The following is a 26891-nucleotide window of genomic DNA, read 5'->3' as shown; positions in this document are numbered from 1 at the left end:
ACCAGTCACTCAAAAGAGTCCAGCAATTCAAGAAAGGTGAAAGAACCACTAAATTGGGTATGGTAGCACACACTTGTAATCCGTGTACTTGGGAAGCTGAGACCGGAGGATCACAGCTTTGCTAGCAGCCTTGGTAATTTAGTGAGGCCCTCTACAACTTAGGGGGAAAAAAAAAACAAGTCAGGCATGGTGGCACATGCTTGTAATCCCAGTATTTGGGAGGCTGAGACCGGAGGATCGTGGTTCGGGGACAACCTCAGCTACTTAGTGAGGCCCTCTGCAACTCAGTGAGACCCGGTTTCAAAATAAAGAATATAAAATAGGGCTGGGGGTGGAGCTTGGAGGTAGAATGTCCCTGGCTCCATCCCCAGTACCGCAAAAAAAAAAAAAAAAAAAAAAAAAAGGGCTGAGGGAATAGCTCACAGGTAGAATGCTTCTGAGTTCAATCCCCAGCACCACACACCACACACATACCCACGCAAACACATATACACACACCCATGCACACATACCCATGCACACACATATACACACACCCATGCACACACACAAAGGAAAGAACCACTAGCCAGGTGTGATGGCACACACCAGTAATCCCAGTACTTGGGAGGCTAAGACAGGAGGATTACAGGTTCAAGGACAGCCTCAGCAACTTGGTGAGACCTCGTTTCAAAAATAAAAAAGGCTGGTGTATAACTAGAGGTAGAATGCCCCTAGGTTCAATCCAAGAAGGAAAGGAGGGAGAGACGAAGGGGAAGGGACCACTAGGACAACTGATGCTCAGCCATGGTGCCCCATCTGTATTTTTTGAATTGTGGATCTACCAGCCCTGTTTTTTACCCTTTCCCACCTCTTGACCCAGGCCCAGACACAAACAGGTTCCATGCCAGTGCTTCAAGTCACTTTCCGAATAACCAGTGGCTTAAAAAAAAATCTTTAATGGAATCTGTGCTCAAATAATGTTACAACAAAAATATACAGAATGTACACAATACAAAAATATTTAGAAACCAACATCGCAGCTCATGTTCTCTACTTACTCAAGTCCTCGGAGGGGCAGTTCGCTGTTGGGCAGTTTTTAAGGCAGAGAATCAGTGCTTTGCGGCCAGCTCTGGGAGCAACAGGAGTGAGGCCAGAACAGGATTCCATCGCACCTGGCAATCTGCATCATCTGCAAACCACTAGCCGCTGGAGGCCTGTGTGGGCTTGGTGAGCAACGGCTCCTCTAATGCTCTGGGCAAGAGTGGTTCTCATGGAAACTGACAGTCCCATTAGCTGGCAAAAGAGCCTCATTAGGGAGCTTCTCCTAATTAAAAAACGCATGATGAATGGTGTCATTAAAGTGAAATCTCTCCTTTGAAGGGCTGTTTTCCCTTCTCGGTTTCTGTGATTCCTCTCCCGTTTAAGGAGCAAGCCCCGTCATGGCTGCTGTTTGGGGATTCCCCAGCCTTCCCTGTGTCCTGGGGATGAAAGCCTGACCTCCACCGCCTGAAGATTTACCTTGCCCTCTGCTCCCAGCATCCTGGCGAGTAGCCTTTGGAGAGGAAGGCAGGAGGCGGGGAGGAGGTTGGGTGGATGAGAGCTCCTGGGAGGGTGGGGGAACAGGAGCAGGGGCACCTGGGAGGAGGCCAGATGCCAAAAGTAAACATGCCTGGGTCCTGGGCCCTGCTTGGGAGTGATGCTGAGAGGTGGTTGAGGAGGTGGGCGTGCTGACAGGGAGCAGCTGGGGCTCAGGTGTGGACGGGATGCCCAGGGAAAGTGCCAGACCTCAAGAGGGCAGGCTTAATGGGGTGAGAGGCGGATATTTCCCTTCCCAAGAACAGCTGAAGTCTTGAAGGAACTGAACACTTCTCTGAGGTCTTTTTTTGTATGTGTATATGGCACTGGGGATGGAACCCAGGGGCATTCTACCTCTGAGCTACACCCCGACCCTATTTTATCCTTTATTTTTTTATTTTTATTTTTTGGTGGCACTGGGGTTCCTGGAAACCCTTCTACCTCCAGGCTACACTCCCAGACACCTATTTTTTATATTTTTGTTTGGAAACAGGGTCTCAAGCCAGCAAGGCTGGCTTCGAACCTGCGAGATCCTCCTGTCTGACCTCCCAAGTGCAGGGATTACAAGCGTGCATCACCACGCCCAGCATCTTATCCTTTATTTTAAAACAGGGTGTCACTAAGTTGCGGAGGGCTAAGTAGCTGAGGCTGGCCACGATCCTGGGATCCGCCTGTCTCAGCCTCCCAAGTACTGGAATTAAAGTGTGTGCCACCACTTCCAGCTTTCTCTGAGGTCTTTCTAGTCTTCTAGTTCACTGCCTTCTCTCCCCACTCTAGCCACACCTGATGAAGATGAGGGAGCGATTCTGCTAGCTCCAGTCATCCCAGCAGCCCAGGTGCCAGGATGAGTCTAGAGTGGAAGCCTGGCCTCCTTCAAGGAACCAGCCGTGTCCGCCCTCCTGAGGGGACAGTACCTCTCAGGCGTGTATGGCTTTAGTCCATGGCAGAGGCAGCCAAGTCTTGGCCCCTCTGGTCTTCACCCAAGTCCTCTCAGCCATGGCTCCACTACTTCAGTGTCTTCTAAGAGATGGGCTCTTCCATTTACACTCCTGTCTCACTAGGGCAGAGAACACAGGCAGAGCACAGAGAAGATGCTCTGGGCCGGCACAGCTCAGCTATAGTGGCCCGCAGCCCCAGGTGGACATCCTCAGCTCAGCGTTGGCACAAGTATAGGATGGCCTTGGGACCCACACACTGGGGACCAGGACAGTCTAAATAGTGCTCGGTAAAAATGTGGAAGAGTTTGGCTTGGGCAAGGCAGACGCTGCCCATTTCCATGTAATCACTGGGACAAGCCACCCAAGACCCCCAAACATGTCACTTGCTGACCTGACGCTGCACCTCACTCCACAGTGCTGGGCACAGGCTGGTGGGAGGCAGTTCCCACGCCCTGCCCTGTTCCTCATGGCCCACCCCTCTGTCTCCAGGCCTGGAGGGCTTTGTCCTTCTGGATTGTCAGGGCTCGAGTTCCAGAAGTATATAAAAGGAATGACAGATTTTGGCCAAGCTCACCCCCGCCCCTTGCGTCCTCTGCTCGGGGCTTGCTGCCAGTGCAGGCCTCAGAGGGATGTTCCCTCCTGGAGGGGCAGAGGCCAGGCTTCCCCTCCAGGCTCCTGGTGCCAGTGGTGGTGGGGTCTGTGGGGATGGGAATGGGGTGAGGTCATTCCCACAACCTCATTTTCCCGCCTGTGAAGTTGGGGTAAGGGGATTTCCTAACCTCCAGTACTTTCCTGGCTTTGAGCATCGGAATCTCAGGGTGCTCTCTCCAAGGACACACGTCCAAGCTCCCAACAATTCTTCTTGGGGGCAAAGAGAATTCCTTCTACTGCAGCCACCTGACTCAAGCGGGCACATGGGCTCAATATTCCTGCACCTTCAAAGAGTCTCTTTCGCATCATAAAAGAATCTCTTCTAAGGGAGGCAAAACAGGACATTTTTGGGTATGAAAACCGTTTCAGGAGGAAACAGGAGCAGAGCCTGATTGAGTTTCTGCTCCATGTTTCAGGGGTCTCCCTCCGGCAGGGACAGCCTTCCCGCTGCTCAGTGGTGTCCAGGGCAGTGTCTGGAAAGGTCAGAAGATGGGGAAGGAGGAAGCAAGCTCTGCTCAACACAGGGGCACTCAGCAACCACAGCATGGCTCCCCCAGCCCGTCTCTTACAGATGTCTGTATGTGCCTGTGCCCCACACGCTTCCTCTGCAGGCTCCAAATTGCTTGACGTCATCTTCCCCATCACATGTACACGCTCACACATGCGTGCATGCACACACACAGTCTCCATGTCCAAATGAGAGGCACAAAGTAGGGCCAGGAGTGGAAAGGAAGTGACCAGGCCGTGGAAGGGAAGACAAGACCCTGAAGACGAGGCAGGAACAGATGAAGGGGAAGGCAAAGCCTCAAATGGTCCTGGGCCTTCCCCTAGGGAACTGTGTCCGAAGTTTATCCCCCTGACTTGGCTCCGCCTCACTAGTCTCCCAGGGCAAGCCTACAGCACCTCCTTCCTCTGCCCAGCCCAAGTCCTAGAGGCCATGCCCCAGTGCCCACTGGTAGACCCAGGAGGGCATCCTAGGGTTGCCCAGGTCAAAGTCAGCACGCCACCGGCAGGCCCTCTCCTCTCCCCAGAGGTCGACTCAGCTACAGAGGGCACACTGCCTGGCCGCAGCAACCCCCAGCCTTCCTTAGGGCCTCTCCCGGAGGGGAAGAGGGAGAAGGCTGCCGCTCCGTCTGTGGCAGGGAGCCACGGGGACACCACTCTCACCCTGTCCCAGGCCCTCGCCCTGGCCCGATGTCATCAGAAGTACCCAGAAAAAGTGGCAGCAGCCACATCCGGCCCTGCCACCAGTGCAGCGGAGAAAAGAGCCCCCTAAACACAAACAGCACGGCGTCCCAGAGTCTCCATCCTCCCTGCCTGGCCTCCCTGAGCTGGTGATGAGCAGAGACACAGGAGCTCCTTCTGCATGCTGATCCTCCCGCCCCGCTCTGTCCTCCAGCCCCTTAGGGGGGTGGCGGCAACTTCAAGTCCAGCAGGGTATAGGCGAAAATGTTCCAGAAGACGGCGAACAGCACAAAGATGGTATACATGCCCACAAATATCCACCACAGCGACTGGTCTTGCAGCCTCTGCTCGTAGTTCCTCAGGACCACCACACCCAGGGTGATGCCCACGGCCACGCCACCCAAGTGTGCCACGAAGCTCGGGTGCGGGCACGGGGGATAAGCCGACGGGTGGAAGCGGAGCCACACGGCCCGCCCGAACTCCATGCTCACTGCAAAGGAGGAAGGTAGAGAAGTCACAGGAGGGTCCTGGGTGGGGCTGGGAGAGCCCTGGCACTCTAGCCAGCCATTAATTCACTCCCTGTCATGAGGCCAAGGACCATCCATGCACCGGAGACACAGTAATCAAGGAAGATAAAACTGTTTTCCCAGAGCTTACAGGCCCTGGCGAACAACCAGTGAACAATTAAATGCATAAGACACTTTCGTCAAGATATTCATCTATGGGGAGAAAATGGATGATGTAAAATCAATGGCAGGCATGAGGAGGGGACTCTCTGGGGAATCAGATAGGACCTCCCTCAGCAGGCAACCCTGGAGCTGCGATCCACTCAGCAAGCGGGGCCTCACCAGGGGAAGACCTTGAAGAAGGGCATTCTTAGCAGAGGGCATCACGGCTTATGTGGGAGCCCAAAGGCCCTCACACCTCCGTGGTCATGCTGAGTCTTGGCGGCTCAGTTTCCCCAGCCGTTCTTCTGTATAAAGTCTCAGCCCCAGTGTACAAGGCTGCAGTAGTGTAACACTGCTAACAACTTCAGTGTGTTCCTAGCAATGTTGTCATGAGAAAATTATGAGAAAATCCCCACTATGAGAAAATCCCCAGAACCAGTGCTTTTATGATTGGAGGAAGGAATGTAGGGGCCAAGAGCAAAGAAGGAGTGGAAATCAACAATCCCAACCCTACCCCTACCCCACGCATTCCAGGAATCTCTCCCTTAACAGTTCTGAGATGCCACCTTCTGCTCTCCAGTCCTTCCTTCTTGGGGCAACTTTTTAGGTTAGCCAGTCAAATAGGATGCAGTCTCTTTTTGGGGAGTACTGGGGCTTGAACCCAGGAGTACTCTACCTCTGAGTTATACCCAAAACTCTTTTATTAAGCCGGACACGGTGGCAGATGCTTGTGATCCCAGCATTCGGGAGGCTGAGACAGGAGGATCTGGGTTCACGCCAGCCTCAGCTACTTAATGAGGCCCTTTGCAACCCAGTGAGACCCTGTTTCAAAATAAAGACTAAAATACAGGGCTGGAGGTGCTCAGACATGGAATCCCCCTGGGCTCCATTCCCAGTAGTGCAAAAAAAAAAAAAAAAATCTGGGAGTGTAAGAAGCCTGGACGTAGAAGGGTTCCATCCCCAGTACCACCAAAAACAAACAAACAAACAAACAAATAAATAAATCAATAAGCTGGGTGTGGTGGCGCACGCTTGTAATCACCACGCTTGGGAGGCAGAGACAGGAGGATAGTGCAGGTTCGAAGCCAGCTGCGCTGGCTTAAGAGACCCTGTTTCCAAAAAATAAAAAAGTATAAAATAGGTCTGGGAGTGTAGCCCGGAGGTAGAAGGACTTCCAGGAACCCCAGTACCACCAAACAAACAAACAAAATGGAAACACAAATGTTGTTTTTCCTATAACATTGCTGAGGCTGGCCTCATATCTATGATCTTCATGTCTCAGCCCTCCAAGTACTGGGATTACAGGTGTGTGCCATCATGCCTGGCTGGGACAAAGTCTCAAAAGGATGACCTCTGGGCAACTATACCTTCTCATTCCCAATACCAAAGAAACACTGTGGGTAGGTATTGGTAACCCCATTTGACAGAGGAGACCAGGGCAAATCTGACAGGTTGAAAAACAGCCCTTGAGGAGCCTTGAGGATTTTTCACTTGTTCTGTTACCATGTCATTACCCAGTGTGCCACTCTCCACGTAGCCACTCCAGGGGTATCAGCACTTCCAGGGACCGTTGCAGTCCCCTTGGGGACTGCCGGAGCTTCTGCACTGGGCCCTGCAACTCCACCGATGGCCGACAGGTGGTAGAAGAGGAGCAGCCAGGCACTGACAAACTGCTCCCCTCCCTGCCCAGGGCCCAGGCAGCTTCCTGCCTCTGATTATCAGGTTTCAGAAACAATGGTTCCCAATTCCAAAAGGGCGTTTGAGTTTTCATAATGTTTAGATTTTTCTTGTGTATTATAGTAGCCGAGGCTGTCCACAAACTGCAGGATCCTGCAGTCTCCGCCTTCCAAATGCTGGGATTACAAGCGTGCGCCATCATGCCTGGCTTTCATTTTCATGTTGAAACATGGTCTTGCTAAGTTGATGAGAATCTCACTACCCCCTGAGGCTGTTTTCAAACCTACAATCCTCCTGCCTCAGCCTCCCAAGTACTGAGATTACAGACGTGAGCTACCACTTTCCTTCTTTGGAAGCAGATCAAAAGTACAGTCTGAGCAGCCACAAAAGCAATCCTTGCTCCTGCCCCATCCTGGTTCAGTCCGAGGGGTTTAAGGCTGGAGGGTTTGCTCTGGAATTAGAGATCCTCCAACTCATCCTGGAAACTGAGATCGATCCGAAGGCCCCTCAGGAGGTGAGGGCAGGCCCAGCCTCCTGAAGGCCATGTGGCAAGGGGCAAGGTTGCCGAGGTGGGTGGAGGGGAGCCCTGGTGGGCCTGAGCCCCGGCTGAGTTCATTCTGCCTCCTTTCTCCGGGCATCACATAGCAGGGCGCTCACCCAGGCTGATGGAGCCAAGGGGGCTCACTGTCCAGCCTGGCCGCTGTGTGGGGCACGAGATGGCACAGGCTGGCTCTGAATTTTGACCTGGGTTACCTTTCACAAAAAGTTCATTCTGAAGTGTTCCTGCCTGTGGATTATACTTAAGTGACAGGCATGTTCTGAAACTGAAGGAGTGAAGCTGTGTTTTCTCTTCTCTTTTCCCACCTTCACTCCCCCCCCCCCCCGGGGATTAAACTCGGGGGTATTTTACCTCTAAGCTACAACCCAAAATAATATTCTTTTATTTTGAAACAGGGTCTCACTAAATTGCAGAGGCTGGCCATGAACCTGTGATCCTCCTTTCTCAGCCTCCCAAGTGAGGCCTGCACCTCACCCAGCTCAATATGCATACTGGGCTCCCTGACTTTCACAATGGATCTGAAAGGAGTGATATCCCAGCAGACATGGAGTTGATAAGCTATGACTCAAAGGTCACGAAGTTATTTTTCTTGATTCGGGTTCTGAATTTTTTTTTCAGGGATTGAACCCAGGGGCATTCTATCTCTGAGCCACACCACCAGCACTTTTTAGTTTTTACTTTGGAACAGGATCTCAATAAGTTGCTGGGGCTAGCCTGAAACTTGCAATCCTCCTGACTCTGCCTCAACTACTAGAATCACAGGCAGGTGCACAGCGCCCAGCTCATGGTTTATATCCTTAAATAGATCAATAGTTGGGCATAGAGGTAAACATGTGCAATCCCAGTATTTGGGAGGCCGAGACAGGAGGCTCTCAGGTTCAAAGACAGCCTCAGCAAGTAGTGAGACTCTCAGCAACTTAGCAAGACCCTGTTTCAAAATAAAGAATAAAAAAAATTGGGCAAGGGGTGTAGCTCTGAGGTCAAATGCCTCTGGGTTTCATCCCCAGACCCCCCACACACACACAAAAAAATAGCTGGGCATGATGGTGCATGTCTTTAGTCTCAAAGACGAGGATCAAAGGTTTGAGAACAGCCTCAGCAAGTAGTGAAAATCTCATCAAAATAACAAGACCCTGCTTCAAAATAATGAATAAGCCGGGTGTGGTGGTGCACACTTGTAATCCCAGCATTTGGGAGGCTGAGACAGGAGGATCAGGGTTTGCGGACACCTCAGCTACTTAGTGAGGCCCTCTGCAACTCAGTGAGACCTTGTTTCAAAATAAAGAATAAAGTTGGATATGGTGGCACACACTTGTAATCCCAGCATTTGGGAGGCTGAGACAGGAGGATCACAGTTCGAGGACAGCCTTAGCTACTATTTAGTGAGGCCCTTTGCAACTCAGACCCTGTTTCAAAATAAAACATAAAAAATAGGGCTGGGGGTGTAGCTCAGAGGTAAAATGCCCCTGGTTCCATCTGCATACCACACACACACACACACACACACACACACTAAAAAATATAGGGCTGGGGGTGTAGCTCAGAGGTAGAATGCCCCTGTTTTCCATCCCAGTACTACAGAAACAAAAACAAAAACAAAATAAAGAATAAAAAAAAAAATAGGACTTGGGGGGTTCAATCCCTGGTACTGGGGAAAAAAAAAAGATTAAGAATATAGTCATGCTGGGCGTGGTGGCACACTCTTGTAATCCCAGCATTCAGGAGGCTGAGACCAGAGGATCGCGGTTTGCAGACAGCCTCAGCTACTTAGTGAGGTCCTCTGCAACTCAGTGAGACCCGGTTTCAAAATAAAGAATAAAAAATAGGGCAGGGGGTGTAGCTCAGAGGTCGAATGCCCCTGGGTTCCATCCCCAGACCCGCAAAAAAAAAAAAAAAAAAAAAAAAGCATATAGTCAAGTGTGATGGCACATACCTATAAACCCAGTTTGAGACAGGAGGATCAGTGAGTGCAGAGGGAGAATACCCCTGGGTTCAACCCCAGTACCCATCCCCCCAAAAAAGCTGAAGAATAAGAGCCGCGCAGAGGGCCCGGCTTTCTCACACCCTGCCTTGGTGCGTTACTGTCGGCCCTTAGTATTTTTTTTCCTTGACCACAAGCTGCCGATAGACAGGGACTGTGCCAGGCTGCATCCCTAGGGCCTGGCACCAGGCTTTCTCCCTGCCCGCCCCGTCAGTACTTACTGCAGATCAAGGCCACAGCCATCCGCAGCAGCTTGAACTGGCACTTCATGCCCGACCAATTCTAGAGAAAGAGGAGAGTTCCATTAGCTGCAGGTCAGGCTCCTCTGCAGGTGTGCTTCACGTAAGAACACCCGACATTTAAAGAAATCACCTCGAGGAATGAGAAAGTTACGGTTTAATAGCAAAACACACAAGCATGATTTTGAGATTCTGGGCAATGGAAATTTATCCCGGTCATAAATCATAAAAGCCTTTTTTTTCTTTTCTTGTGGTGCCGGGGTTTGAACTTAGGGTCATTCTACCTCTGAGCTATACACCCAGCCATATATGTGTGTGTGTGTGTGTGTGTGTGTGTGTGTGTGTGTGTGTGTGTGTATGTGTGTGTTACTGGGAATAGAACCCAGGGCCTTCTACCTCCCGGCTACACTCTAGCCCTGTTTTTTATTTGTTTTGTTTTGTATTTTTAAGGGTCTGGGGATGGAACCCAGGGGCATTCGACCTCCAAGATATAACCCTTGTCCTGTTTTTTATTTTGAAACAGGGTCTCACTGAGTTGCAGAGGGCCTCACTAAGTACCTGAGGTTGTCCGCAAACCATGATCCTCTGGTCTCAGCCTCCTGAATGCTGGGATTACAAGTGTGCACCACCACGCTTGGTTTCTAGCTTTGTTTTATTATTATTTTATTTTATTTTTGCAGGGTTCCACTGGGGGTGGAATTCAGGGGCATGGCATTCTACCTCTGAGAGACACCCCTACCCCTATTTTTTATTCTTTATTTTGAAACAGGGTCTCACTGAGTTTCAAAGGGCCTCACTAAGTAGCTGAGGCTGTCTCCGAACTGTGATCCTCCTGTCAATCCTCCTGTCTCAGTCTCCCAAATGCTGAAATTACAAGCATTTGCCGCCATGCCCGGCTTATTATTTTTTTTAACAGATTTATTTTGTTTTATTTTATTTGGTGGTACTGGGGGGTAGAATTCAGGGGCTTTCTACCTCTGGGCTAAACTCCCAGACCTATTTTATATTTTATTTGGAAACAGGGTCTAAGTTGCTGAGAACCTTGCTAAGTAGTTGAGGCTGGCTTCGAACCTGTGTGATCCTCCTGTCTCAGCCTCTCAAGCGTGGGGATTACAAGCATGTACCACCATGCCCGGCTTATTTTTTATTTAGAAACAGGGTCTCACTGAGTTACTGAAAGCCTCACTGAGGCTCTCCTGTCTCAGCCTCCCAAGTACTGGGATTACAAGTGTGTACAACAAAGTCCCAGCTCATAAAAGCTTTTGAGCTGTACTAGCAAAAACTGCCTCTGTAACAGGCAGAAAGCCAGTATTTAGGGAGAAGCAAGTCCCTGTCCTTCTCTCCAGACAGCACGTGAGAGTGGTGTCGACTGTGCCTGGGAACACGCCAGCAGAGTCAAAGTGGAGCTGTCAGAGCCCGGCACGGTGATACTCTTCTGCAATTTCAGTACTTGGGAGGCTGAGGCAGGAGGATTAGAGCTGGGTGTGGTGGCGCACACTCGTAATCCCAGCATTCGGGAGGCTGAGATAGGAGGATCATGGTTCATAGACAGGCCTCAGGTACTTAGTGAGGCCCTGTTTCAAAATAAAGAATAAAAAATAGGGCTAGGGTTAGCCAGGCGTGGTGGCGCACGCTTGTAATTCCCGCGCTTGGGAGGCGGAGATAGGAGGATCACGCAGGTTTGAAGCCAGCTGTGCTGGCTTAGGAGACCCTGTTTCCAAATAAAAATATAAAATAGGTCTGGGAGTGTAGCCCGGAGGTAGAAGGGCTTCCAGGAACACCAGTACCACACACACACACACACACACACACACACACACACACACACACACACACAAAATAGGGCTAGGGTTGTATCTTAGGGTAGAATGTCCCTAGGTTCCATCCCCAGTTTAAAAAAAAAAAAAAAAAAAGATTAGCGATTTGGGTTTGGTAGCAAACGCTTGTAATCCCAGCATTTGAAAGGCTGAAACAGGAGGATTGCAGTTCACAGAAAGCCTTAGCTACTTAGTGAGGCTCTTTGCAACTCAGTGAGACCCTGTTTCAAAAGAAAGAATAAGCCAGGTGTGGCAGTGCACGCTTGTAATCCCAGCACTTGGGAGGCTGAGACAGGAGGATCGCACAGGTTCGAGGCCAGTCTCAGCTACTGAGTGAGGTACTCAGCAACTTAGTGAGACCCTGTTTCCAAATAAAATATAAAATAGGTCTAAGAGTATAACCTGGAGGTAGAAAAGCCTCTGGGTTCTACCCCCAGTGCCACAAAAAGAAAGAAGAAAGAGAAAGGAAGAAAGGAAGGAAGGAAGAAAGGAAAGAAGGAAAAGAAAAAAAGGGCTGGGGGTGTCACTTGGAGGTAGAATGCCTCTGGGTTCCATCCACAGTACTGAAAAAACAAAAACAAAAATATAAAAAAAGGGGATGGGGTATAGTTTGGAGGTAGGATGCCTCTGGGTTCAATCTCCAGGTTTTTTTTTCCTAAAGCAGAACCATCAGGATGATAAAGAAAGAAAAAAAACCCCAAATACTGCCTATCTAGAAGGACTTTTTGTGTGTGTGTGGTTGTAAGGATTGAACCCAGGGGCATCATACCTCCAAGCTACACTCTCAGCCCTTTTTATTTTTTGTTTTGAAACAGGGTCTTGCCAGGTTGCTATGTTGGTGAGGCTGTCCTCAAACCTGTGATCCTCCTGTCTCAGCTTCCCAAGTACTGGGATTACAATGCTTGTGCCACCACACCTGGCTCTAAATTTCCATTTCTAATAGGCAGAACTATCTAAAGATGGAATGGTCCAGCCGGGCATGGTAGCACACACTTGTAATCCCAGTACTTGGGAGGCTGAAAAGGAAGGATCAAAGATTCGCGGCCAGCCTTAGCAACTGCTGAGGCCCCCCACAACTTAGTGAGACCCTGTTTCAAAATAAAAGAACAAAACTGGGCTGGGAGTGTAACTCAGAGGTAAAATGCCTCTGAGTTCCACCTCCAGTACCACCAAAAAGAAAAAAAAAATGCAATGATCTATGGGGGGAGCAGTGGGTTTCCCACCAGTTTGGTTTTGAAAAGGGACTTCTTATCACTCAAAGAATCTCTAGAGGAGGATGAGGCGTCTGGAAGGGGGGCCAGATGGTCTCCAAACCTGTCGTTCTCTCCCCTCAGAAAAACTCTGAACCTCCAAAGCAGATAAACAGGGTACAATTATTCACCTTACAAAAGGATTTTTCCGTTTACAAAAGGCTTCGCCACAGGACTCCTTTGAGGGGCCCTTGGCCCCGCTGTTTCTTAGCCTGGCTCCATTTGCACAGATGCCACGCACACCACACGCACCAGCCCCGGGGAGGAGAGGACTTCTGTGCCCTCCTGCCCACCACCATTCTGTCTCGATGAGCGCCCCAGGCCCCGCTCTGGGCACAACTGGCACCTTGAGGTCGCAGCAACATCTGTTAACTTCACAGAGGCCCTGAACACTGGCACCACAGTAGGATGACACGGGGAAGCTGCCAGAAGGAGGGCCACGTCCACGCAGCAGCAGCTCCGTGCCCACCTCCTCCCTCTTCCCATTTTTCTTTGCTGACCAAAAAGACCTTCTTCCTCAAAGACGGGGGTGGCAGCATGTGGCCCCTCTCCAGGTAGACAGTCTAATCTTCGCTAGCTGCCGTGTTCTATACTAGGAAGCAGATGGCGAGATAACACTGTCCCCTGCTGCTGTCTGCCCACAGGGGGCCCCTGCCTAGAAGCCGGAGCAAAGTGGGCCCATAGCTAACTCTAGCAGCACAAGGGTGGTGGGTGCCGCAAGCAGCCCCTCTCCAGGCTGGAGTCTTCAGAGTGTGGGGCACTGGGGACCACCTGGAGAGCGGCCCTCCCCTCCAGAGGGGGCGCCTGTGGCCTAGTAGCCAAAAGCTCTCCAGCCCCTGGGAAGAAAAGCTTGGCATCTCTGATCGCTGAGAAGCTCTTCTTGACGTTGATCTCTAGGCTGGAGCTCCTGTTCGGTGCACTCATGGTCTTGTTTCTTTTGTTTTTATTTTTTGTGGCACTGGGGAGAGAACCCAGGAGCATTCTATCTCTAAACTATACCCCTGACCTATTTTCTTTTATTATTTTTGTGTGTGTGGTACTGAGGGTGGAACCCAGGGGCTTTTCTACCTCCGGGCTATACTCCCAGACCTATTTTATACTTTTTTTGGAAACAGGGTCTCACTAAGTTGCTGAGAGCCTAAGTAGCTGAGGCTGGCTTCGAACATGTGTGATTCTCCTGTCTCAGCCTCCCAAGCACTGGGATTACAAGCGTTCACCACCACACCCGGCCCTATTTTATTTTTTGAAACAGGGTTTGTCTAGATTGATGAGAGTTTCACTACTTGCCAAGGCTGTCCTTGAATCTGCATTCCTGTCTCAGCTTCCCAAGTACTGGGATTACAGCTGTGCACCACCACACAAGGCTCTCTTTTTTTTTTTGAGACTGGTATCACTATGTTGTCTAGGTTGGTCTCAAACCCTTAGGTTTAAGTGATCTTCTTGCCTCAGTCCCCTGAAGATATGGGACTTGTAATTGAGAGGCTGAGACAGGCAGAATCCAGGTTCAAAGCCAGCCTCAGCAGCTTAGTGAGGCCCTCCACAACTTAGTGAGACCTTTTTCAAAATAAAAAATAAAATAGTAGTTGGCTATGGTGGCAGAAGCTTGTAATCCCAGTAATTGGGAGGCTGAGACAGGAGGATCACAGGTTCATAGCCAGCCTCAGCTACTTAGTGAGGCCTGTTTCAAAGTAAAGAATGAAAAACAGGACTGGGGGTGTAGCTTGGAAGTAGGGTGCCCTTGGGTTCAATCCCTAGTACCACACACACAAAAAAAGATATAAAAAATAAAGCAGGGCAAGGGTGTATTTTGAAGGTAGAATGCCTTTGGGTTCAATCCCCAGTACCAAAAACAAAACAAAACAAGAAATACCCCTAAAACTGAGACCTATGTTCATAACAGCAATATTCACAAAAGCTAAAAGGTATAGCAACGGAGGTGTCCAGGGATTGATGAATGAATATACAAACTATGACACACACACACACACACACACACACACACACACACACACACACACCATACCACAGAAGCCCTTCTACCTCCGGGCTACACTCCCAGACCTATTTTTGCATTTTTATTTGGAAACAGGGTCTCCTAAGCCAGCTCGCGGGGCTGGCTTCGAACCTGCGCGATCCTCCTGTCTCTGCCTCCCAAGCGCGGGGATGACAAGCGTGCGCCACCACACCCGGCATATTATCAGTTTTAAAAAGGGAATTTTAACGAATGCTACAATATGGATAAACCTTGATGTTTCTGCCTCCAAGCTATATCCTCAGCCGTTTTTTTGGGGAGATGGGTACTGGGAATGGAACGCAGGGGCATTCTACCTCCAAGTTGCACTCCCTGCCCTATTTTTTATTCTTTATTTTGAAACCAAGTATCACTGAGTTGCAGAGGGCCTCACTAAGTAGCTGAGGCTGTCCGCGAACCGTGATCCTCCAGTTTCAGCCTCCCGAATGCTGGGATTACAAGCGTGTGCCACCACGCCCGGATACCCTTTGTATTTTTTAAACTTGAAATAGGATGTTATTGAATCACTGAAGATGGCTTCAAAACTGAGATCCTCCCATCTCAGCCTTTCAAGTACTGAAATTATAGCCATGGGCCACCCTACCCAGCAAGACTAAGTCAAACTCACAGAGACAGAAAGCTGGTGATTGTCAGGGGCTGGGGGAAGAGGCCATGAGGGGTTAATTGGTAGAGTTTCAGTTTGGGAGGATGAAAAACTTTTAGACACAGGATGGTGGTGGTGGCCACACAATAGTGTGAATGAACTTAATGCCACTGAATCATACCTTAAAGTGGCTATGGTGGCAAATTTTGTGCATTTACCATAACTGCAAACAGAAGAAGCACAGATACTTCTATAATATCCCTTTTTTAAAAAAGCTTTCTGAGGCCGGCCGTGGTGGCATATGCTTGTAATCCCAGAATTTGGGAGGCTGAGACCAGAGAATTGCGGTTCATGGAGAGCCTCAGCTACTTAGACCCTTCACAACTCAGTGAGACCCTGTTTCAAAAATAAAAAGACTAGCCAGGTGTAGTGGCGCACGCCTGTAATCCCCGCACTTGGGAGGCTGAGACAGGAGGATCTCACAGGTTCAAAGCCAGCCTCAGCTACTTAGTGTGGCTCTCAGTAACTTAATGAGACCCTGTTTCCAAATAAAGTATAAAATAGGTCTAGGAGTGTAGCTCAGAGGTAGAAAAGCCCCTGGGTTCCACTCCCAGTACCACACTATATAAATAAATAAATAAATATTAAAAAATAAAAAAGACTAAAAACTAGGGCTGGGAGTAAAGCTCAAAGGTAGAATGCCTCTGGGTTCTACTTTTAGTACTGCAGAAAGAGAGAAAGAAAGAAAAGAAAGAAAGAAAGAAAGGAAGGAAGAAAGAAAGAAAGAAAGAAACTAAAAATAGGGCTGGGGGTATAGCGTGGAGGTACAATTTCCCCGGGTTTCATCCCCAGTACCACACACACAAAAAAAAACTTTCTGAATATCTTATCTATAGACTGTCTCTCGCTATGTCCCAGTGATAAAATCAAGCAAAGTTAGAAGGTCTCCTTGGCTCCCCTTTAGCTGAGGTCCCCTGACTCCATGATCTTTCAGGGTCCGCTTAGGGATCAATCTTTAAAGGCACCATCAAGGCTGAGTGTTGCAGTACCTGCCTGTAATCCTAGTCCTTGGGAGGCTGAGACAGGAGGCTCACAAGTTCAAAGCCAGCTTCAGCAACTTAGCAAGGCTCTCAGCAACTTAGTGAGACCTTGTTTCCAAATAAAAATTAAAATAGGGCTGGGGATGTAGCCTGAATGTAGAATGTCCCTGGGTTCAATCCCCAGCACCACACACACACATACAAAGCACCATCAATATTCCTGGTCTGGTCAGGTGTGCTGGTGCATGTCTATAATCCCAGTACTTGGGAGAGTGCAACAATAGAATCAAGGTTTTAGACCAGCCTCCACAACTTAGCAAGACCCTGTTTCAAAATTGAAAAGAGGCTGAGCATTTGGCTCGGAGGTAGAAAGCCCTGGGTTCAATTCCGTGCTTCCCCCTCAATATGTATGTATGTGTACATATATATGTATGTTTGTGTATATATATTTCCCCCTGCTCAGAATTCCTTTTTCTCCAGTGTCCTCATTTGTGAATTGGAGATCACAATAGCACCTGTGTCAATTACCTGTCTCCTCAGGTAGGTATAAGCATGAAATGAATTAACATGCATAAAGCACTAACAACTGGCCAGAGGGCAGGCATTGTATAAATGTCTGCTATTAGTATTCAGACCTGAAGCAAAGTGACCTTAACATTTTGAAATCAGGATGACCTTGGACAGAGCAGGTGGTGGGCTTCCCATTTCCCACAGTGTTCCCGGGCAGCCTCGGGAGTTTACAGCGCCTGCCGGGCCCCTGCCAGAAACACTGGACTGATCCAGTCCTCTGCCTTGACCTTTAGGGAAGAAGAAACTGAGGATGGAGAGAGGCTAGTCCAAGGTCCTGGTGAGTTAACGGCAAGCAGATGGGGTTCCCAGTGCAGGGCTACATCCACCACACCTCAGAGATGGGGTCGCACTGCATCCACTCACGCTCTGGGATCTAGCCGCCCACCCCCAAACTGAGCGAATGCCAGGAAGTGACCCATCTCCCAGCAGCTAACTAGAATAACACCCCTGGAGGAAAGAGATGACATTCCCTCAACCCTCCCACCCCGACCTGTTATTCCTCCAATAAAACAATTGCAATGAAACACCAGGAGAGAAGAAAAAACTCACATAGCTGGCACTGCTGCTGCTATAAAGGAGGAATCACCTGTGGCCCCTGGGAACACAAACCTTTTCCCAGTCCTTTAATTTCATTCTCTCCCAGAGCCACACAGGGTGAGGTAGTAACTCAACAACAGCAAAGAGAGGGCCAACTAGTCACTTGTGCCCCAGTTCACCCAACCCCGGAGCAGCTCAGAGGCAGGGGGCGTGGCTGAGTAGTAGAGGGCTTGCCAGGCCTGCGTGAGGCCCTGGGTCCCAGCCCCATCCAGCACTGCCAAAAACAAACAAACAAAAAAGCACAGGGGTGGAAACCAGGCAGGGAGCTCCATTCCATTAAAGCTTTATACATCCCTGGCAGAAACAGTTTCTTATCAAATGACTTCAAGAAAAACCAGCCGAGGAAACATGAAAGCATGGCATAGATAAATCAGGGAGCAATTATCTGTCCTGCAAAAGGAATTTCACTTTTAAACATAAACCTTAGAATAGAATCGTGCGTCTTTCAAACAACTCTCTTTCCTTGTGCCTTGATAATATTGGTCCAATTTGCAAAAATTCAGATCTCAAATGTTTTAGAAAAACATCTGACACAATGAGCAAAGTGCAAGTAAATATCTTGTATATTTAAAAAGTGTAACTCTGGCCTCTGGGCCTGAGCAGAGGGCAATTAATAAATTATTCAATGAGGAGGTAGCTTTTTATATTCCTAACGTTTAAAATGAGAAGCCTTGATGGCAGGTGGCTTTTTTTTTTTTTTTTTGCAACCCAGATCTTTCGTTGAAATATTTGATTAATTCTTTGATGTAAACTGCAAGCTTGTTGGAATTCAATTTTCTTTTTTTGTGGTACTGTGGGTGGAACCCAGGGGCATTCTACCTCTGAGCTATACCCCCAGCCCTATTTTTTATTCTTTATTTTGAAACAGGGTCTCACTAAGTTGCAGAGGGCCTCACTAAGTAGCTGAGGCTGTCCGTGAACCGCGATCCTCCTGTCTCAGCCTCCCAAATGCTGGGATTACAAGCGTGCGCCACCACACCTGGCTTGGAATTCAATATTTTTACAAAAAAATAAGACATACATTTTTTTTGGGGGGGGTATTGGGGATGGAATCCATTCTACCACCTCTGAGATATACTCCAAGCTTGATTTTTTTTTTTTTTAATTTTGAAACAGAGTCTCACTAAGTTGCAGAGAACCTCACTAAGTTGCTGATACTGTCCTAGAATCTGTGATCCTCCTGTTTCAACCTCCCAAGTACGGGATTACAAGTGTGTACCACTATGCCCGGCTTGGACATACTTTAATTTAAGGCAGAATCTCCCATTCAAACAGCTACTCCTGAGAACAGAGTGCTAAATACTTTTCTAAGATGTATTTGAAGCAAAAGAACACAATTTCTGGTTGTGTGCACATACATATGTGCGCAGGTGATTTCACAGCTGCATAGTGATTGTCCCTATGGAAAGCATTTCAGGTCATTTTTGCATGTTTTCCTAACAACCACCTTGAGAAAATGGGATTTCAGATGAAAGAACTGGGCTCCGCGAAGGTGAGGGTGATAGACACAGCCATAAAGATGGTGACAATGGGATTCAAATCTAGATTTCCTTTCTTTTCTTTTCTTTCCTTTTCTCTTCTCTTTTTTTGGCAGTACTGAGTATTGAATCCAGGGCCTCCCACATGCCAGGCAACTGTTTTGACACTGAACTAACTTGAGAGAGATGAGTTCTCACTATGGTGCCTGGACTGGCCTTGAACTTGCAGTCCTCCTGCCTCAGCCTCCTAAGTAGCTGGGATTACAGGCACATGGGTTTGGGCCAGTTGGTACTGGGGACTGAATTCAGGGTCAAACTACTTTTGAGCTATACCGCAGCCCTAGTCCATTTTGTTTTTCTCCCAGCACTGGGGGATTCGACCTCCAAGCTCATCCTCCAGCCCTATTATTTATTTATTTATTTATTTATTTATTTATTTATTTATTTATTTAATTTATTGCAGGTCTGGGGATGGAATCCAGGGCATTCGACCTCTGATCTACACCCCCTTGCCCTATTTTTTATTCTTTATTTTAAAACAGGGTCTCATAGCCGGGCATGGTGGCACATACTTGTAATCTCAGAATTTGGGAGGCTGAGACCAGATGATTGCAGTTCACAGACAGCCTCAGCTACTCAGTGAGGCCCACTGCAGCTCAGTGAGACCCAGTTTCAAAATAAAGGAAAAAAAAAAAAACAGGGCAGGGGGTATAGCTCGGAGGTCAAATGCCCCTGGGTTCCATCCCCAGACCCAGAAAAAACAAAACAACAACAAAAAACAGGGTCTCACTAAGTTGTGGAGGGCCTCAGTTAGCTGAAGCTGGCCATGAACCATGATCCTCTTGTCTCAGCCTAACAAATGCTGGGATTACACATGTGTACCACCATGCCCAGCCTAGTCCATTTTTTATATTGAAACAAAGATCTGCTAAATTGCTGAGGGACTCACTAAATTGCTAAAGCTGGCCTTGAACTTGCAATCTTGTCTTAGCCTCCCATGTACTCCCAAGTTACAGCCATGTGTCACCATGCCTAAACTTTTTTTTTTTTTTTTTTTTGGTACTGGGGATTGTAACCAAACACATTCTGCCTCTGAGCCACACCCCAGTCCTAATTTGTGTGTGTGTGTGTGTGTGTGTGTGTGTGTGTGTGTGTGTGGTGGTATTAGGGATGGAAGCCAGGGGAATTCTACCTCCAAGCTATACCCCCAGACTTATTTTTTTTTATTTGGAAACAGGATCTCATGAAATTACTGAAAGACTCAGTACATTACTGAGGCTGCTTTGAACCTATGATACTGCTGTCTCGGCCTCCCAAGTACTGGGATTGCAAGTGTGAGCCACCATACCTGGCTTTATTTTATTTTTTTTTTTTAAACAGGGTCTAAGTTGCTGAGAGAGCCTCACTAAGTTGCTGAGGCTGGCCATGAATCTACAATCCTCCTGTCTCAGCCTCCCAAGTACTGGAATCACAGGTGTGCACCACCACACCCTGTTAGAAATGGATTTCAGCCGAGCATGGTGGCGCATCTTGTAATCCCAGTGTATGGGAGGCCGAGACAGGAGGATCACACAGGTTCAAAGCCAGCCTCAGCTACTTAGTGAGGCTCCCTGTTTCCAAATAAAATATAAAATAGGTCTGGAAGTATAGCCCAGAAGTAGAAAAGCCCGAGTTCCACCCCCAGTACCACCAAAAAAAAAAAAAAAAAAAAAAAGGATTTCAAATGGGGTTGCCTCAGTGCATCTCTGAATTACTCAGCACTGAGCTAATTTGGGTAAAGATGACCCCTGACCGAAGGAAAGTGACCTTTCTAGTGAGAAGGTGAGGTTTTTCCATCGATAAGCACCATGGCACTTTCTAAAGAAGGCTACCCACGCACCATGCTCTAGGGACTGCAAAGCGCCCTGGGGCTGGGAAGGATTTGGGAAGGCATAAGGCTCTGCTGGGCCTGCTCACCTCCACAGCCACGGCTGCGGGCGACTGGCCAGAAAGCAGCTGGAACAAAACCGCTCTCACCCTCCTGGGCCCCTCTGCCTTGCTCTGCAGCCCTCGGGTGGCCGCCCTCGCCATGGGAGCTCCCGGGTGTTGCCCATGACGTGGGAAGGGGGACGGGCATCTCCACCAACTCCAGTTTGTTTCTTCTTTCCCGTGTTCTCCTTCAGCTGTGCCCGTTCATCCCCCAGACACATGCCCATCTTGGGAGGACGGGAGGGAGGAGGTCAGTACTTCCTCCCCTGCTGAGAGGAATTGGGGCAGGGGGAGGAGGAGACGAGGAGGCAGAATTGGGAGGAAGAGCTGTGTCTGGGGATGGCTGCGGCACCGATTCAGGATGACCCATTTAAGAGGGCCGTGTGAGGCAGCTCCGTGCTCTCGGGCTTTGAGCAGACTGAACTGCGTGCGCGTGTATATAAAAACACGCGCACAAGAACACACACTGGACTTTCCCAGTTACACACGCGTTCCCCGCACTGCAGTCTCTAAGTACTCCCTGGAAGCTGCCAGAATTCAGGCCAAGCACAAGCGTGGTCAGTCACTTGCATCCTCCCTCGCTCCCTCTCAATCGACACAGGAGACAGGTGGTGTTGGGAATGAGGAAGGTAAGGATGGGCTGAATCAAGAAGAAAACAGCGGGGCGTGGTGGTGCAGGCCTGGAATCCCAGCCCTTGGGAGGCTGAGACGGGAAGATCTCAGGTCTGAGGAAAGCCTTAGCAACTTAGTAGGCCCTCAGCAACCTATCAAGACCCTGTTTCCGAATAAAAAATAAAAAGGGCTGGGGTGTAGCTGAGAGGCAGAATGTCCCTGGGTTCAAGAAGAAGAGGAGGAGGAGGAAGTGGAGAAGGCCAATGACAGCAACAGAGGCGACGACACAGAGACAGTGCGGTGGTGTACGCCTGCAATCGCGGTGACCTGGGAGGCTCAGGCCGGAGAATCACAAGTTCCAGGCCAGCCTGTTGCTTAGTGAGATTTAGCAAGACCCTGTCTCAAAGTGAAAAATAAAAAGGTCTGGGGATATAAATCAGAAGTAGAGTGCTTCTGGGTTCAATCCCCAGTACAAGAAAGAAAAGAGAGAGAGAGAACCTGGGGGAATTTAGGAACTCCAAAAACTGCTGTAACTGCCCATTCATATGACTGCCACGTGGGCGAACGCAGTGGTGGAGACGCTAGTAATGGGGGAGCAGAGGCCCCAAAGAAGCTGTGCTTTTTCTGATCATCATTGCTTCCTTCCTTCACCAAAAAAAAAAAAAAAAAAAAGTTTTCTACATCTGAGCTACACTTCCAGCCCTATTTTCTATTCTTTATTTTGAAACATGGCCTTACTAAGTAACTGAAGCTGGCAGAGAATCCAAATCCTACTGTCTCTGCCTCCCAAGTACTGGGATTACAAAAGTAATCTTGCCCTTGAGATTTTCCCTAGCCGGAGCCTAGCCTGACGTCTTCTAGAGAAAACTGAGAAACATTTAGTTAATATTTTTTTATGGTCTTATTTTTTAATTTTTTGTGGTACTGGGGATGAAACCCAGGGGCTTTTCTACCTCCAGGATATACTCCCAGACCTATTTTATATTTTACTTGGAAACAGGGTCTCACTAAGTTGCTGAGAGCCTCCATTACTAAGTAGCTGAGGCTGGCTTCAAACCTGCATGATCCTCCTGTCTCAGCCTCCCAAATACTGGGATTACAAGCATGCACCACCACGCCCGGCTATTTATTTATTTATTTATTTATTTATTTATTTATTTATTTATTGCTGTACAGGGGATGGAACCCAGGGCATTATACCTCTGAGCTACAATCCCAGACCTACTTTTTATTCTTTATTTTGAAACAGGGTCTCACTGAGTTGCAAAGGGCCTCACTAAGTGACTGAGGCTGTGAACCATGATCTCCCTGTCTCAGCCTCCTGAATGCTGGGACTATAAGCGTGCACCAGCACACCCAGCTTTATATTGTTTTGGGGTTTTTTTTGGTCCTGAGGACTGAACCCAGGGACATTCTACCTCTGAGCTCCATGTTTAGCCCTATTTTATTTTTATTTTGAAACAGGGTCTTGCTACATTCATGAGAGTCTCACTACTTGCTGAGGCTGTCCTTGGACCTGTGATCCTCCTGTCTCAGACTCCCAAATACTGGAATTATAAGCGTGGGTCACCATACCCGGCTCATTTATTATATATCATTTTTACCTCACAGATGTAGAAACGGAGGCCTAAAGCAGTTAAGTAACTTGCCTCAGGTTACCCTTGAGGAAGTCAGTAGCTGGGAGTCAGAGCTAGGCCACCGGGCTCCATCACTCTGCTCTTAACCATCATGCTGTGCCCTTCAGCGAAAGGCAAAGAGGACTGTGGGAAATGGAAGTGCCCTGCACCGTGAAGGCACAGGAGGGAGCACTTGAATGGGCACCAGGAGAGAGATGTGGGTTCAAGTCTGAATTTTGCAACCAACCGATTGTGACTTTGTGTGTGGCACTGGGGATTAAATTCAGGGGCAATCTATCTTCAAGCTACACCTTCAGCTCTTTGTAATTTTTTTTTTTGAAACAGGATCCAAAGAGGTTATTGAAGTCTTGCTGAGTTGCTGAGGCAAGTCTTTTTTTTTTTTTTTTTTTTTGGTGGTACTGGGGTTCCTGGAAGCCCTTCTACTTCCGGGCTACACTCCCAGACCTAATATTTGGAAACAGGGTCTCCTAAGCCAGTGCGCGTGGCTGGCTTCGAACCTGCGAGATCCTCCTGTCTCTGCCTCCCAAGCGCGGGGATTACAAGTGTGCGCCACCACGCCCGGCTGAGGCAAGTCTTGAACCTGTGATCCTCCTGTCTCAGCTTCCCAAGTACCCAGATTACAGGTGCACACTACCATGCTTGGCTGCTTGTGTCTTTGGACAACTCACTTACCCTCTCAGAGCCTCTTTTCTTTCTTTCTTTTTTTTTTTTTGCAGGTCTGGGGATGGAACCCAGGGGCATTCTACCTCCAAGCTACACCCCCTGCCCTATTTTTTATTCTTTATTTTGAAACCAGGTCTCACTGATTTGCAGAGGGCCTCACTAAGTAACTGAGGCTGTCTGCAAACCGTGATCCTCCAGGTCTCAGCCTCCTGAATGCTGGGATTACAAACGTGCGCCACCACGCCCAGCTTCAGAGCCTCTTTTCTTATTTGAGAATTCTTGTGAGATAATCTTTAAGGTCCTTTTACTTCTAATAATCTATGACAAACAAGGAATTCAATGATCATGCAGGCTAGTGGACAACTTTTTTTTTTTAATGGTACTGGGGGTAGAACTCAGGGGCTTTCCTACCTTCAGGCTATACTCCCAGACCTATTTTATATTTTATTTGGAAACAGGGTCTCACTAAGTTGATAAGAGCCTCACTCAGTAGCTGAGGCTGGCTTCGAACCTGTGCGATTCTCCTGTCTCAGCCTCCTAAGCACTGGGATTATAAACATGCGCCATCACGCCCGGCTTAGTGGACAAATTTTAAAACTTTTTAAAGTCAATGAATAGCTGGGCATGGTGGTACATGCCTATAATCTCAGTATTTTGGTGGCTGAAACAGAAGAATTGCAGGTTCAAGACCAGCCTCAGCAATTTAGTGAGACTCTTGGCAAGTTAGTGAGACCCTGTTTCACACTCAAAAAGGCATAGGAGCGTAGATCAGAGGTAGAATGTGCCTGGGTTCAATCTCCAGTAACCCCTCCCAAACATAAAGTGACAAGCATGGTGGTGCATGCCTCTAATCCCAGTACTTGGGAGGCTGAGACAGGAGGATGACAGGTTTGAGGCCAGCCGCAGCAATTTAGTGAAACCGTCAGCAACTAGCATCACTGTTTCAAAATAAAAAAAATAAAATAGAGCTGTGGGTGTAGCTCAAAGTTAGAGTACCCTAGGTCCAATCCCTAGTACCACACAATAAATGAATGAATGAATGAATGAATGAATGAATGAATGAGCCAGCCAGCCAGTCAGTGGGAAAGAGTGCATTAATGTCCAGGCGCAGTGACAGCAGAGAGGAGAGGCGAGGAAGCCACCTGGGCAATAGGAGCAGCTCACCATGACGATGTTGGCCAGGTGGGCAGAGACCAGCGCATACACCCCTCCAGAAGAGCCCACGACAGGTGCGGTCATGTCAGCCACAGACACAGCCAAGGACCCTGTACAGAAAAAGAGAGAATTCTTGAAACTGGGGCTCAGCTGCCCACCCCAGCCCCAGCCCACTTGCTGTAGGAGGACTCTACAGCAAGAGGCCCATCTCCTCCTCCACTGATGACCCTGGAGCCCTATCAGTTTCCCAGAGAATTTGTTTATGGCTGAATGAACTAAGTGAGTCAACTGTCTCACTTCAGAGATGGAAACCCAAGACTCAAAGAAAGGAACCGAGAACCGGGCGCGGTGACGCATGCTCGTAACCCCAGGACTTGGGAGGCTGAGACAGGAGGATCGCGGGTTCGAGGAAAGACTCAGCAAGTAGCAAGACTCTCACGAAACTAGTGAGATCCTATTTCAAAATAAAAATGAAATAGGGCTGCAGGTTGTAGGACCAAAGTGGGGCCGTGACAGGCTTTATCCATACAGCAAACATGCTAGGCCTGAGTTTCAGTTTCCCAGGAATACAACTAACAGTTAAGTGTCAGTTTTGGCACCTGGGTCAGGATGAAAAACTCCCAACCAACCTCAGGAGGCACGAACCAAATGGGAGGCACCAAGTATCTTGTCCAGTTGCTTGTGATAACAGCAGCAAAGATTCCTTTTGGTTTAAAGATAACTCCTTTGCAAATCACAGCCCGAGTGACTGAAATGTAAATCACAGCCCACCTGAATGACTGAAATATATAAAACTGCCTTGGAACAAAGACTCGGGGTCCTTGTCGAGACTCCCCTGCTTTAGAGGGACTTGGACCCTAAGTTGAGCAAGTTCCCCAATAAACCCCTTTCTGTTTTCTTGCATTATTGTGTGTGGTGGTGGTCTTTCTCCCCCTGGGGTCCAGGACTTTGAGTATAACACAGGTATAGCTCAGAGGTAGAATGTCCCTGCGTTCAGTCCTCAGTACCCCCTCAAAAAAAAAAAAAAAAAAAAAAAAGGAAGCAAACTGGGTGCACACCTATAATCCCAGTACTTAGGAGGCTAAGACAGGATTGCAGGTCTGCAGCCAACAATTTAGCGAGGCACTCTCTGCAACTTAGTGAGACCCTGTTTCAAAACAAAAAATAAAAAGGGGCTGGGGTATAGCTTAGAGGCAAATGCCCCCGGGTTCAACCCCCAGGACTGCAAAAAAAGAAGGGATGCAAATTGTCCTGGGTGGAGCTTGGGCTATAACCCAGACCATCTGCCTCTCATCCCAGCTTCAGCCTGGCATTGTGCTGGCGCAGCAGCAAAAATGGTAGCTGCACTTATCACAGCAACAGCTGCCATGTGGGGGGCACTGTGAGTCAGATGCTGGGCAGGTGTTTACATCCATCCTCCCTTCTACTCTCAAGACCACCCTTTGATGCAGGTGCTAGCAGCCTCACCACAGAGATGCGGAAAGGCTCCAAGCCCAGAGTCCCCTAGTGGGATCTGTCTGACACAAAACACAAAACCCATTTCTTTGCTTTTGCAGTGCTAGGAATCAAAGCCAGGACCAGAAAGGTAGGCAAGCACTAGACCACTAAGCTACAGACCCAGCCCCAAACTCTTATCCTGATGAAAGTCAGTGCTCTTGGCCGCAGGGGCGGCCACTCGTTCAACTAGCACAGAAGTTGCCTCTGCCTCTACCAAAGCTCCCTCTGCTCAGCATCTAAAAACCTGCTTAGCATCACCTCTGACCTCCCTCCAGCTGAGCTAAGTCACAAAAGGCCAATAGATTCTCCCAAGTGGGGCTTCTCGGGAGGAAAAATGTCCTTGAAAAGTCCCCAGGATGAGAGAGATGATGTCATACCCTCTGGGGGAAGGGAGGTCTACAGCTCTTGGTCTAAGAGATGACAATCTTTTGTCCTGGGAGGGAAGCTGGGCAGAGAGGAGATGGGAAATTTATTGTTCTGGTCTCATTTAAGTGTGATCAATGCTTTGGCTTCCAGGGAAGGACACAGGAGACTAAA

General features: G+C 48.7%; 1 protein-coding gene across 4 annotated transcripts in view; it reads right to left on the bottom strand.

Moving 5' to 3' along the window:
* Window positions 1-4549: 4549 nt before the first annotated feature.
* RHBDL3 (rhomboid like 3) overlaps window positions 4550-26891 on the bottom strand; it is a gene marked incomplete at both ends in the record, with an annotated part of 58842 nt that continues 36500 nt past the window's right edge. For all 4 annotated transcript variants that reach the window (XM_080713607.1, XM_080713608.1, XM_080713609.1 and 1 more), the window contains 3 exons: window positions 4550-4821; window positions 9438-9498; window positions 24867-24967. In XM_080713607.1, coding sequence (XP_080569733.1) covers window positions 4550-4821; window positions 9438-9498; window positions 24867-24967 — 434 coding nt within the window. The remainder of the gene's footprint in view (window positions 4822-9437; window positions 9499-24866; window positions 24968-26891) is intronic.

This window comes from Muscardinus avellanarius (assembly GCF_963383645.1).
Source record: "Muscardinus avellanarius genome assembly, chromosome: 16".
In the NCBI taxonomy this organism is placed as follows: Eukaryota; Metazoa; Chordata; class Mammalia; order Rodentia; family Gliridae; genus Muscardinus; species Muscardinus avellanarius.
Note: the sequence above shows the minus strand (reverse complement) of the source record. Positions and strands in the feature narration are given on the sequence as shown.